Here is a 14,596-nt window from a genome sequence, read left to right on the forward strand (position 1 = left end):
CACAATTTTCTCAGAGAATGCTTATCCTCACAGATTGGATATAGGAAAGGTTAATAGGATGTTAGTAAACTGGAGGAACATGCAAGGATAGGTCCTAGAATTAGTATCGCTTATTGAAAGTTATAATGCTCAGACAGTATTAGAAACAGAAAGGTGGTTGAAACCAGAAGTGAATTGCAATGATATCCTGAGTTCAGATTGGAATATTTATCATAAGGATAGGTTAATCATTAGTGACGGTGGTGTATTTATTGCTGTAAAGAACTCGATAATATCTAACAAGCTTATCATGGATTCCACTTGTGAATTGCTCATAGTGGTAGAGCGCTTCAGAGATATCTGCATTATATTGTTAATACATTAACTTTCCTTAACATGCTGTAGTAATATGGCATGTCTTCAAATTGCTGTGTATAGATTGGTAGAGTCATGTTGTCAGAATGGTGCCAGAGCCAGGGATTCATGTGACATTATTCTGAATGTGTTGTGCAAAAATTACTTTGAGCAGATAATTAAGAACCAATTCAAGAAGCAACATTTTAGATCTGTTAGCAGCAAACACTCAGACTTTCTGAATCAGTTATCATAGTGGAAGGTTTCAGTGGTCATAAGGCTGTGGTAGCAACTATATGATCAGTATTGCAATTATTGTTAAGGAAGATAGAAAAAATATTTTTGTTTAGCAAGAATGACAGGAAACAAATTGCAGAGTTTCTGAGAAATCAGCATCAAATATTCGTTACTGGGGATGAAAATTTGGAGCACACACTGAAAAAATTCAGAACCATCATCCTGTATGCATTTGACAATTATGTAAATAGTTACATCTTAAGGGATGTGAAAGACCCACCATGGTTTAATAGCTGTGTTACAAAACTGCTACGTTAACAAAGAGCTTCTTCAGAGTTTCAAGAGAAGTCGAAACCCAGCAGACAAACACAAGCTGAACGAAGTGAAAATGCGTGTGAGAAGATCAATGAGAGAGTCATACAATGACTTTGAAGGTAAAATATTGACACTCAATCTATGCAAACACACCAAGTGGTTTTGGTCTTAATAAAATCAGAAAGTGGTTCAAAATTCTTTATTCGGTCACTGAGCAACCGTACTGGCTAGAATTCGGTCTTCCGACCACCTAGTTGGCTCATAGTTTTTTGGGAGTTTCTGCATGGTGACCACGGGACCCTGAGGTGTTGTAGCCCTTTTTTCCTTCCCCATGTCCCTTCCTCCCTGTCCACATTCCTTCCCCTCTGCCCCCATAGTTCCCCTGTCTGACTTCTGAGTGTGGGATTAAAGGTGATCAACGGATCACAAGCACTACTCAACTGGACATGTCTGTTGATAGTGCTGACACATTCATCCACCAGTTGTGGTACTCAAAGCTGTGTGCCAACAACTGCATTTCTCACTGCCCAACAGAAGACCACAAAGAACAATGAAATACCATCTGTGGAAGATTGCTTGCATGTTACAAGGCTGATTGTGACAACTTTTTATGTAATTATTGATGCAGCATGACATTAGCTACTACATCAACCATTAGAATGGTAAGATTCAGCTAAATAGGACCTACCATTTAGATGGCATAAGGTCATCGTATTGAATGAAGATTCTGTTGAAAAATAAGGTTTTGTAGCCAAAAGAGTGGGGAATAATATTATGTATTGGAATCCTGAAATAAAACCAACCTGCTTTCAAGGGGAAACAATGTTGCATTACTTATTGAATGTCCCTTGTTACATGGAAATTCTAGATAATAAAGTGCATGTCTCACTTGTGACATTAGATTTTGAATACAATTTGTAAACATCTGCAAGCTCGATCCAATACCTCATTGGGAGCAGGCATAGAGTGCCAAGCAACAACACATAAAAAGAGACACTGGGAAGATTTGAAGGACCCATAAGTGACATGGATTTGTATTCTTTTCATCGTTTAGTGACCAAACAAGAAGGAAATATTATTAAAACAATGCTCAGGCTAGTTTGTAATGCAATATATGTATATTTGAAGGTGAAAAAGGCTTGAAAGCACAGAATTGCACATTGCCCTCATGTACAGTGTAATTTTTGTGTTAATGAACATAATTTTCAGTTTCTTCTGTTCTGAATACTCAAATGAATTGATTACTGTGTGAAATCGAATAATGAGTTAACTGCATTCCTTCTTGCTTTCATCCCCACCTATGTACTTCTGCTTTCTCATGGTAGTCATGAAATTCTGTCTTTATGTAACACAAGCCAGCACCTTCAGTTTTAGGGTATAAAATATTGGATATCTTCCAATGGAAGATTGATTTGCTGTTTCTTTTTATTTCACTCAAATAATAAGTTTTCATTGCAAACTATCAAAGTAAGTGTTTTATTCATTTGTAGTTTGGAGAAATTGTAATCATGATTGGAAGTTATAATGGAAACAAATATCACTAGCTTTGCTATCACTGTGCTGAAAATATCTAACACTGGTGTCAACAGCCCCCTTCCATTCTGGAAAGCATAAAAAAAGAGTAATTCTATGTTAAAACTAATTGAATGCCTCAAAGATAGATAGCCTGAAAGGCGTTATTAATGGGTATTAGTTGATAATGCTGCATAAAAAGCAAATGCAGTCACATCCTCACATCTCCCCTGTGAGAGCATGTATGTGACAAACATGACAAGCATGTCACTACATTGTCACCCCTTTGCACAGCAAAGACTTGTCAGCATGCTTGAAATACTCGTATTTGGCAACCCTGTTACAGTGCATTAATTTGTGCATGTGGTCCTTAAGTGTTCCCCTAAAGTCACTTGGCTTTCCTTTTCCATTTTGCTGACTAATGCTGCAAAATCCTCATGTGAGTGAGGTGAGAGAGCGAGAAAGAAAATTTAATTTTTGGAATCTGGAAATGCCTACTTAAGTAACAACCATTCAAATCTTTAACATTGCATTATGGTAATCAGAGAGACCAGCTGCCATCAGTGTCTTGTTAGCTCAGTAGTTTCACAGATGCTTCTGATGCAAGGGCAGTGTGAGTTCTCATAACTATTGCAGTGCAGAGCATTGCACTTTAGGTTCTTGTTCTCCGTTTTATGTAATGTTGCTGAAAATTGTTGAAGAAATTCTTTAACAGAATTGGAAGAAAATCTTTATGTATTAAGTCTTGACTATTGATGAGACAAGTTTGAGTTTTGTTTATCACTTATCACCCATATGTCAGGAAAATAGTTATGAAGTGAATATAGTTCCTTCGTGGTAAATTTGTGTAATAGCAATTACGGACCCCTGTAGACATTTGCTACTGGTGTTAGCTACTTCCTTCCACTTTGGGTAGCTTCAAAAATGATCACTTTTCTTGGTTAAAATCAAATTCAATATTGTAAATATTGTTTCTGAGCAGTGTTAAGTTCTCCATGAATCCATACATGGACCTCAGAATATGCAGTTTACCAGCATTGCTATAGAGCATGCACTGTAACGTATTCATGCAATTCAGTGCATATATTTACTGTAAGAAATCAAACAACAGTAAAACTGATTTCACCACAGTGGCTTGATGAGAACATACAAATTCCTAACGAAAGCAGTGCACAAAGTATCACTTCCAAAGGAAAAGAAATGAGCCATAAACCATTAATAACAATATTAAACAGCATACTGAGATACCTAATTAGATTTTTGAGCCATACTCCTGTCTTGAATATTAATATAATACAATAATCATCACATAAAACAGGTCATCTGCCTCCACTGCTATCAAGCTATAAGTGATGAGCGGTGGTGGATACTTAAGACACGGGGCGAGAGAGCACAGCATTGTTGCAGCAACTGCTGCTGGCACCAGGCAAATGGCTCTGGAGAGCTCTTCTGCATGTGGCATTCAAAAGCAGTCAGGCTGCTGAGAAATCTTTTGCAAAAATGTTACTGTATGAAACTGTTATTACCAGTGTATCAGAAACATTAGATGAAAGGCACTATAAAAATTTAGGCAACAAGTGATTTCGATGGAGGGTATTATATTCAGATGGCGCTCTGTTTATCACTGACCACAGGTGTAGATGTAGTGTAACAACTCAAAAAGAATACAAAATTTCCTTGAGGAACTTCCGCAGTGTGCAGTGTTGCCAAATTGTGCAGTGTTGCCAAATTGTGCAGATAGCTGGACTTGGAGAATTATTAGCGTGGCCAGTTTATATGTTGCAATTGGCACAGACGTAGACTCTGTGGCAGCTGGTCATGGGCCAGGTTTTGTGAAGGAGTGTACATTGTTAATTATTTTATGTATTATTCAGTACATTGTCACTGTTCACGACATACCACAGTAGTGTAGAGGAAGTAGAGACAAACAATTTGTTATAGGACTGAGCAAGGTGGTGCAGTGGTTAGCACACTGGACTTGCTTTTGGGATGATGATGGTTCAAGCCCGTGTCTGGCCATCCTGATTTAGGTTTTCTGCGATTTCCCTAAATTGCACCAAGCAAATTCCGGGATGGTTCCTTTGAAAGAGCACAGCCAACTTCCTTCCCCATCCTTCCCTAATTCGATGAGACCGATGACCTCACTGTTTAGTATCTTCCCCCAAACAGCCCAACACTTTTGATCTGTCAAGTCAGGAAACTACCTCAAACTGGCCTATAAAATTGCTTTGAGGTCTTTGTGCAGACTATTAGTCGTAGAAAAAAAAAATGAGTAGGAACTTTTTTGTAGGGAATTTAATGAAATATAATTTTGTACTGCAACATGTCTTTCCACTAGAGGTCCCAGACTTCAAGTTATTCAAGAATAACATACAGAAGTGATCATAAATGAGTTCCATCTTGGAAACCATTCAGAATGGGGAATACGTCCATATGAAGATTTTTGCTTCAAATGAGTGTTCCTGTCTTATCCCTGAATATTAGTGATTCCATCTGGGACACCTCATGTATGCCAAGACTGTAAGAATGATCTCTTGTGGTTTTCAGAATTCAGGAATGAAACACTGTGATTTTCTTCTCTAAAATTTACTGTCATCAGAATAATACACACTTTGTGCAAGATTTCTCCTCCTCCTCCTGAGCCTAAGTACACTCTTGGTCCTTCTCCTTCTTGTCCTCCCTCCTGTGTATAATTAATTCTCTTATTAGTCTAATTGCTTTGATAGCCACTTTTAAGATATCTTTCATATATAATGCACTTTTATGTGAAAATATATTTTTGCAAGAATGAGAAGTGTAGTAGTCATCATCATATGTAGAAAACATTTTTTTGTGTAGTTGATTTTAACAGCTGTTAAACTGATTCGTGTGAAATGGAAAGTCATGTTCCTATCTTTAGTGATGTTTATTATTTGTGTCTCAGGTGGCAGCAGCAGTGGTGCTGGTAGCTTTTCCAGGCGCAATGGGGGCAACATGAGTGTTATTAACAGCTGTCGATCAGGTAGACAACCATTGGCAACTGCAAGCAGCGTCCTTGATACACTGCAACTGGACATGGCCTGTATAACAGCAGCCACTGACAAGTCACTTCCTGAAAGCCATCACCGATTGTCTGAACCATCTGGTGAGAAGCAGTTATTTTTATTACAATAGATAATAATTAGTTGACTGAATACAAGAATATGTTTCCTTGACTTCATCTGCAGGTCATATATACTGTTTTGTTTCTCCATTAAATTGCTGCACAAGTGTAAAGAAATTGGATTTTTTTTCAATAAAATTCGGAATCAGTTGGAGATATTTGCAGTGTTTGAGTTGTATATTTCCATCTCATACTGTGATTAGTACTTTGAATTGTTTGAGTTCTTCATTTGATTGTCATAGGCAGCAGCAGTCATTCTTTACTGGCTGAACAAATATAGAAAATGTCATTTACATGCACATAAGTCAGTGTTTAAAGCAGTTTTGCATTATAATTTATCAGGGGAGAAAAAATATGAATGAAGGATTCAAATCCTTTATTAGAAAGCATAAAACATAATACCTAACCAATCACAAATGATACTTTATGGCCTGATTTAAGGCTTTCTCTTTATATTAGAGTGGTACTGCATCTGTTTGCATTTGATCTATGGTATCTTCAGTCTTGCAGCACGTTCTTTAACAAAGTTGACTCTCACATTACTCTGACAGAATGAAGAATCCAGAAACCATAATTTTAGAATGTGATTATATTTAGTACATTCAACGAATTACATTTTGTGATATTGTATTTACCACAAATAAAAAATTAACATGTGAAATGAAGAGGTTACAGGTAACAGGAAAATCAGTTAAAATTTCTGCTGTTATTGTTGCACAACTGAAAAATAAAGTAGCACGAATCTTAAGTTTGTTTCAGGATGAGCTTTATCATCATATTTGTGCCATGCAGGGTAAATGTGGGTAACTAGGATTTATTCCCCCATTTCCGGCATTTGGTGTCAAGCAAATTACTTGAGTCTGAAGTACAGTGCCATCAAGATTTGTATTGCACTTGCCACAACTATCTGAGAGAATTTGCAGTACAACCACCTTCATTGAAAAACTGTTGTGGCTACTTTGGTTTTAATTACTAACATTATTGAGAACTCGTTGCACCTGATCCAGAAACTTACTACTGCACACAATATGTAGTTTGCACCTAAATTATAAGAAAATTAATTGCGAACCTTGCATTAGGAGCTTCACCTTTTATGACGCCAGTTTTAGAGATGAATCTCCTGGATACATGAAAAGTGATTTTTGTGTTTTAGTGGTTTTTAAGATTACTGGTCTCTTTATTTGTATAGATTTGGCGTATGCAGAGTTCAATATAAAATCTATTAGATTTTAAAAATTATCTCAATATTTAGCTTACTAATATTTAGCTTATTTATTTAATATACTTAAGCATTAAAATGTTAATTACAAATTCAAGTAAATTATTGAACTAATCAGAGTGCATCTTGGTGTCTTGATTGTTGTCTATGGATGGACATTTTTCACAAACTGCTTTTTCATTCTTTTGCAAACAAAGGTGTGTACCAATTCCGCATTTTCACATGCATACTTGCTGATGCAAGTCTTTATTGTGCCCTTGTAATACGACTGGGCAAATTTTTCTTTTGTGTTCTTTGGTTCCAAAGAATATTTATTGTTTTTATGCCATGGCTCTTTGGGTTTGCATTTTACCAGCATTGACTTCATGTCATGTGCTAGTTTTGTAATTGTTGTTCTTCTTTTGAGCTGATCTTCTGACTCGGAACCAAAGCTTTGAGGCAATTACACCTGTCAGCATATATATTCTTGTTAGCAAATAAAATTACTCATGAATTGGTGCCTGCAACATTTAGCATATGCAGAAAAAACTCACCTTATGCCATTTCTTTGTTGACCTAGCTACAGTGTAGGTTGCACAGAGTAAAGTACATCGACTCCAGTCAGAACATTTTTATTCCATATTTAGCTGTTTGAATGGTATGAACTAACAAAATCCACACTTGCATTACCAACAAATATGGCAGACATATCCTTATGGTAGTCTACATATCAATTTTCACTATTCTTGTCACAAGGTGCATCGCCATAGTAAATGTGTTTCTTAGAAATCAGAAATGTTTTTCGGGCATAGTCATTCTGAAAATATTGACACCAAGCTCATCATCAGTCCAGAAGTCATGAAAATTCTGCCATCCTCCATGAAACACACCAGCAAAGATTAAGAAGTCAAAAAAGGCTTTCATTATAAAGATGACACACTTAGTTGCAGCCAAGCACAAAGAAACTACTGTTACACATTGAACTTTTTGGCAGAGTCTTCTTCAGAAAGGGAAACACATTCACAAAAGCAAGCACACCTCACACATGACTGCTGTCTCCAGCTGTTGAAATAAGCTGTGTGCCTGTTGTTATTTGCCACAATCAGCATATCATCACTCATGAAAAGGCTCCAGCTGTCAAATACAGTTATCATATTCTTAGCATTTGTAATTACTCCAGGCAGTTGGGTCAGCTTATTAGGGGTCAGTATTGTTCCATTGGTATCTCAAATAAAAAATAAGTATGTTACTACTATTATTAATATTAATATTACTAACATCTAAAGTGCCACACTCTATCAAAGGAATAGTATGGAAGAACCAATAATTAGCATGATGTCTAACATACATTTAACGTGGAAGAAACAAAATATTTTTGTAAAAAATGTGGTAAATGTAATAAGAAAATGATTCGGAGACAAAAGCTGTAAGTAAGTACTGTCATATTTCACAACACATGTTGCATAGCCACTATCAAATGTATCATTAATGTCTATGTAGTCACCATCATATTTGCTTTTGATGTAAGCAGTAATCTTCAACACTGAGGGGAGGAAACATGTACACGAATATAAACCACATCAAGATAGGCACATGACCGAAACTGATTGTGTGTTAAATAAAATAGCCTCTTATAGTGGTGTAGCGGTTATTATTATACACCCTATTAAGAATACTATTTTTGCAATGTCTTTTATACTCAGCAGAATAATAATTTTCATCACTTTCCTGCCCTCCATTAGTTTCCTCATCACTACCTTCGCAATCCACATCTGAATCTGCAGATTTTGTTTCAGTTAAGTCTTCAGATTCGGAAAATACAAATGGTCCGACATGTTGCCAACATTGTTTTGACTGCGCTACAGAAGTTTCGTTGGAAGCCCTTATATATTCTCCATACAGTCTCAGTCTTTCCCCATTGTTGTTGTTGCTATTGTGGTCTTCAGTCCTGAGACTGGTTTGATGCAGCTCTCCATGCTACTGTAACCTGTGCAAGCTTCTTCGTCTCCCAGTACTTACTGCAACCTACATCCTTCTGAATCTGCTTAGTGTATTCATCTCTTGGTCTCCCTCTATGATTTTTACCTTCCACACTGCCCTCCAAGGCTAAATTTTTGATCCCTTGATGCCTCAGAACATGTCCTACCAACTGATCCCTTCTTCTAGTCAAGTTGTGCCACAAACTCCCCTTCTCCCCAATTCTATTCATTACCTCATTAGTTAACGAGATCTACCCATCTAATCTCCAGCATTCATCTGTAGCACACATTTCGAAAACTTCTATTCTCTTCTTGTCCAAACTATTTATCGTCCTTGTTTCACTTCCATACATGGCTACACTCCATACAAATACTTTCTGAAACGACTTCCTGACACTTAAATCTATACTCGATGTTAACAAATTTCTCTTCTTCAGAAACACTTTTCTTGCCATTGCCAGTCTACATTTTATATCCTCTCTACTTCGACCGTCATCAGTTATTTTCCTCCCCAAATAGCAAAACTCCTTTACTACTTTAAGTGTCTCATTTCCTAATCTAATTCCCTCAGCATCACCTGACTTAATTCGACTACATTCCATTATCCTCGTTTTGCTTTTGTTGATGTTCATCTTATACCCTCCTATCAAGACACTATCCATTCCATTCAACTGCTCTTCAAAGTCCTTTGCTGTCTGTGACAGAATTACAATGTCATCGGTGAACCTCAAAGTTTTTATTTCTTCTCCATGAATTTTAATACCTACTCCAAATTTTTCTTTTGTTTCCTTTACTGCTTGCTCAATATACAGATTGAATAACATCAGGAAGAGGCGACAACCCTGTCTCACTCCCTTCCCAACCACTGCTTCCCTTTTGTGTCCCTCAACTCTTATAACTGGCCTTGGGAGAGCCAGTCCTGACAAATCTCTGCCATCTGGTGAGCAAGATGTATGTGACAGGCGAAATACCCTCAGATTTCTAGAAGAATATAATAATTCCAATCCCAAAGAAAGCAAACATTGACAGATGTGAAAATCACATAATCTTATAATCAGGTAAATGCAGTATGTGGCTACACTACAACTCTGTGTGCCTGATGTACACGGAACATAGACACACTCTCAGCAAATACGTAAATCATACAAATCATACAAATACATAATAAAGTTGTACTGCCTCAAGACTGCTCATCACACCATGTCCACAATAACTCCGTCCACTTGAACAGCCATATATCAACAAGCCTGCTGTAAACTTATGGCCCGGCAACCAAGCAACTGCCTCTGTCCTCGTGGCTCCTCTCAGTGTACAAAGTGTGTGGCCAGATAAACACTCCCAAACCAGAGAGAGACACAATACTTATCAGCAGTAAAGTACAGGAAGTGGTTTAGTCAAAATATTGCCACACATGGCACTATATGCATCCCAGCTGTCTTGCTTCTTGAGGTGTGGTGAAGAGCTGTTTGCTGTAATCATCAGCCTGAAATGTTAACAAGGTACCCATTGATGTTTCTACTTCTCATTTGTGGATAATGAAAAATAAGGTGACACCTTTAATGTCGCCCTTTACTGTACATTATTTGATTGTTGTGACAGGCAGTATCATCTATCAGGTCCTCTGTTAGACATTAGTATATTTGCCAAAGTCGTATTAAAAATGTTTCTTGAGGCCATGTTTCGGAGGATGGCAAGTAGTCATCATCCTGAGGACAGTGTTGTCACGAAATTACTTCTTACATTAGTCTTGAACGAAACACTCTTCTATGATCAGCGTAGCATTACACAGGGTGCTCCATGCTTCAAAATTATCTCATGTACAAGAAGTTTGGCAATTTTTGGAGCTTTGGTAGTCTGTATCACCTTGGTGATAGAATAGTGGGTGTAGCAGTTAGTTTGCAATATTATCCATTTGTTGACATTGCAGACCTGCTCAAAAAGGTAATTCTGATGTGTAAAGTGAAGTAAAAACAGGTGTATTTGGTATCATGTTACTTGAAAGTAGCTGAGGCATATACTTCCATTGTTGGGGCGCTGGCGTATATAATCTCCAACAGATCGGTGGAGATCTGGCCTATGATACTTTCTTCTGTTTTTATCAAAGGCCTCCGCGTGATGTTAGAATGTCAAGAAACTACTTCAGTATACCTGGCCATAAGTGAGCTGTCATGATGAGCAACCATTCTGCCCAGTTGGGTCATAATTAATTTTGTACAGTATTTCATCTATTAATCTGAATATTACTTTTAGCCTCTGTGATCTTTAGTATTGCTCAGTCTGCCGTTTGTTCAGTTGCAATATCCAGTAGAGCAACGATGACTGTGTGTATTATGAGCTCTGTAATGTTTCAATAGAGTCCACAAAATCCAGTCTGGCAGGGGTAAAATCAGGGAGGGAAAGGCTATTTACAATTTGTACAGAAACCAGATGGCAGTTATAAGAGTCGAGGGACATGAAAGGGAAGCAGTGGTTGGGAACGGAGTGAGACAGGGTTGTAGTCTCTCCCCAATGCTATTCAATATGTATATTGAGCAAGCAGTAAAGGAAACGAAATTAAAGTTAGGAGTAGGTGTTAAAATACATGGAGAAGAAATAAAAACCTTGAGGTTTGCCGATGACATTGTAATTCTGTCAGAGACAGCAAAGGACTTGGAAGAGCAGTTGAACGGAATGGATAGCGTCTTGAAAGGACGATACAAGATGAACATCAACAAAAGCAAAACGAGGATAATGGAATGTAGTCGAATTAAGACAGGTGATGCTGAGGGAATTAGATTAGGAAATGAGACATTTAAAGTAGGAAAGGAGTTTTGCTATTTGGGGAGCAAAATAACTGATGTGACTTCTTGTTGTGTACTCACCTGATGATGGCCGGACGTTTCTGAGCCGAAATATCGTGGCAGAATATCGACGGGATCCGGCTGCATACCCAGAAATTATTAGAAGAAAATAACTGATGATGGTCGAAGTAGAGAGGATATAAAATGTAGACTGGCAATGGCAGGAAAAGCGTTTCTGAAGAAGAGAAATTTGTTAACATCGAGTATAGATTTAAGTGTCATGAAGGGAAGTCGTTTCTGAAAGTATATGTATGTAGTGTAGCCATGTATGGAAGTGAAACACGGACGATAAATAGTTTAGACAAGAGGAGAATAGAAGCTTTTGAAATATGGTGCTACAGAAGAATGCTGAAGATTAGATGGGTAGATCACATAACTAATGAGGAGGTATTGAATAGAATTGGGGAGAAGAGTAGTTTGTGGCACAACTTGACCAGAAGAAGGGATTGGTTGGTAGGACATGTTCTGAGGCATCAAGGGACCACCAATTTAGTACTGGAGGGTAGCGTGGAGGGTAAAAATCGTAGAGGGAGACCAAGAGATGAATACACTAAGCAGATTCCGAAGGATGTAGGTTGCAGTAGGTACTGGGAGATGATGAAGCTTGCACAGGATAGAGTAGCATGGAGAGCTGTATCAAACCGTCTCAGGACTGAAGACCACAACAACAACAAGTGCAATGATGTCGTCCACCCTCCCATATGTGCCTGTTACCTGTGGAAACACTCGTAAATCATAATCAAATGCAGCCTCACTAGAAGCCTGCCACACTCTATGTGTAAAAGCACGATGTCTCGTTATCATGCAGCATTTAAATAACATAGTCATTGTATCCCAAAAAACAATAAAAGCATTTTCACAACTACAGTACAATACAAAAGTGATGAGTAAATAATGTATTCTAGAGTAATCATTGTTCCACATTCCTCATTATATTCTTAAAATCAATAAATATCTTGTACTAGACACTTTTGAAATTACATAGCCTGTGTGTGTTAATTTGCATATAGGCTAATTCCATTTCAAATTTCTTGCAGATTTTCTTAGCCGTTTCATTGTGAAGGACTAACAAACATATTCAGACACAAACTTTTGCATTTATAATAGGTTTGGTAGAGTGAATGGTTGATTGGCAATGTTATTGGCATATAAACAGAAAAAAATGATGCCTCAAGACTCCAGCCATTCATTTAATTGCCCCAAAAGAGTGGGTGCTTGTTTAGTACCAGCCCACCACCTTATTTTCACACTCTATATTTCTTCAATATCATGATCTGGCTGACAGTATCAGCTCCCAGAAAGTGGCTCAAAATTTCAAAAAATAAAAACTGCGATGTTGAGAAGTTTAAAATCCAAATTGGTTTGTCAGCTGGAGATAACGTACTTAGCAAATGGAATTTTAAGCAGGCACGTATTATGACAAGGCTTTGGAACCAAAGTTAAGGAACCAAATTACATGCTCAGGAATCTGGACAAAGAACCACTGTGGATGGTATCGCACATCTACAGCATGACCCCGATGGGATAGGGTTGGCAGTTCCTGTTTTTGAACCATTTGTGGCATTGTCATTATGGACCAAAGCAACGTAGTGAGATATTACTTGGTACAATACGAATAAATCCACAGACGACACCACACAGTCAACAGGTTGTTAACTGGTAGCTCTTTGCCATGGAACATTCCCTCAAAATTTATCCATCATTTTCAGTTATTATTAGCACATATTGGAGAATCAAATATGATTTTCTGGATGCTTGAAAACCTACTCTTTCCAACTGTATTAGTTTGATAGCAATAATTGAAAACAGATTTTTAAAAGTATACTGAATGTGAGTATTTGAGTAATTTTTATGAAAATCAGGTCAGAACTTATTTTTTAGAAATTTACAGAGCAGTTTGTGAACGATATTTTATATTGGAAGACCTTAATGCTTCTGAGTTGTTGTTCAAAGTTTCATATTCACTGTGCCTTTAATCAATGAGAAACAAAAAGCCAAAGTTTAGACTTTATTTGTAGCATGATCTTTCAAGCTGCTTTGCCTCAGTTTATGTAGTATTGTTAGCCCATGTTGGAAATTAAATCCACTGTTTGAGGGGAGGGGAGGGGGGGCTGGCTTAAAACAAGTATCTTTTTTGTTTTTCAATTAGACTTGTTTTGAAGATTTAGTAGAAAATGGTATTGTAAAAGAAGTTTTGAACAGACCTTACTTTCACCTTTTCACAGAACACACAATCTTTTCTACGAATTTGTAGATTATTGGAAACTAGTAGGCCAATTTCATATGCCACATCCTTCTGCTACTGACCTATTGCATGTCAGGTTTCATGTTTAATATGTGTTTACTCTACTAGTTATAAGAATCAGCATTTACATTTTTCTTGTGCAATGAGTTTGGCGTCATACTTTGATTCAAATTATGTGGTATTGTTAGCCCACATAGGATAATAAAATACACTTTTTTTGGTTAAAGCCACATGGTCTTTCTAATGAGTCAAGTTTTGAAAGTGTTATAGAAGATAATTTTTTTGCAAAATAAGGTCAAAAATACTGCATTTTTGACCATTTTGCACTTATCTTATTCTGTATTCAAAAGTGGTGCATAAATGATACTGTATATCTAAGAACCTTGTGCTGGTAGGTTACTACATGCCAAGTTTCGTACTTGTCTACCTTTAGTGCCTGAGAAATTTTTTGAGTGATTTTTGCCTAAAATTTTCTGGATGAATATGGCTTGTAAAATTCTTTTACATATTATTCTTAAGAGAACACACAAAGTTACACAAGATGGCTAAATTTCATTTCTTTCAAATTATAACAGCTCAAAGTTGACAGGAATTCACAATCACTCTCTGCCAAGTCTCATGTGGTGTCAAACAAGTGGTTACATCTTGACAAGTATTGCTCTGATGAAAATTAAATTTGTTCCAAAATTCGGTAATTTGGATGTGGAATGACCGAGTGAGGCCAGCTGACAACTCTTTTACAGTTTCAGAAATCCCACATTTTATTTTAGTGACCAACTTGCTTCCATGAAACAA

General features: G+C 37.2%; 1 protein-coding gene across 2 annotated transcripts in view; it reads left to right on the forward strand.

The window, feature by feature from the left end:
• LOC126271981 (E3 ubiquitin-protein ligase TRIM37-like) overlaps positions 1-14,596 on the forward strand; it is a 265,524-nt gene that overhangs the window by 191,722 nt on the left and 59,206 nt on the right. For both annotated transcript variants that reach the window (XM_049974450.1, XM_049974459.1), the window contains exon 13: positions 5,321-5,521. In XM_049974450.1, the coding sequence (XP_049830407.1) occupies positions 5,321-5,521 (201 nt within the window). The remainder of the gene's footprint in view (positions 1-5,320; positions 5,522-14,596) is intronic.

The sequence above is a fragment of the Schistocerca gregaria genome, chromosome 1, assembly GCF_023897955.1.
Source record: "Schistocerca gregaria isolate iqSchGreg1 chromosome 1, iqSchGreg1.2, whole genome shotgun sequence".
Taxonomy (NCBI): Eukaryota; Metazoa; Arthropoda; class Insecta; order Orthoptera; family Acrididae; genus Schistocerca; species Schistocerca gregaria.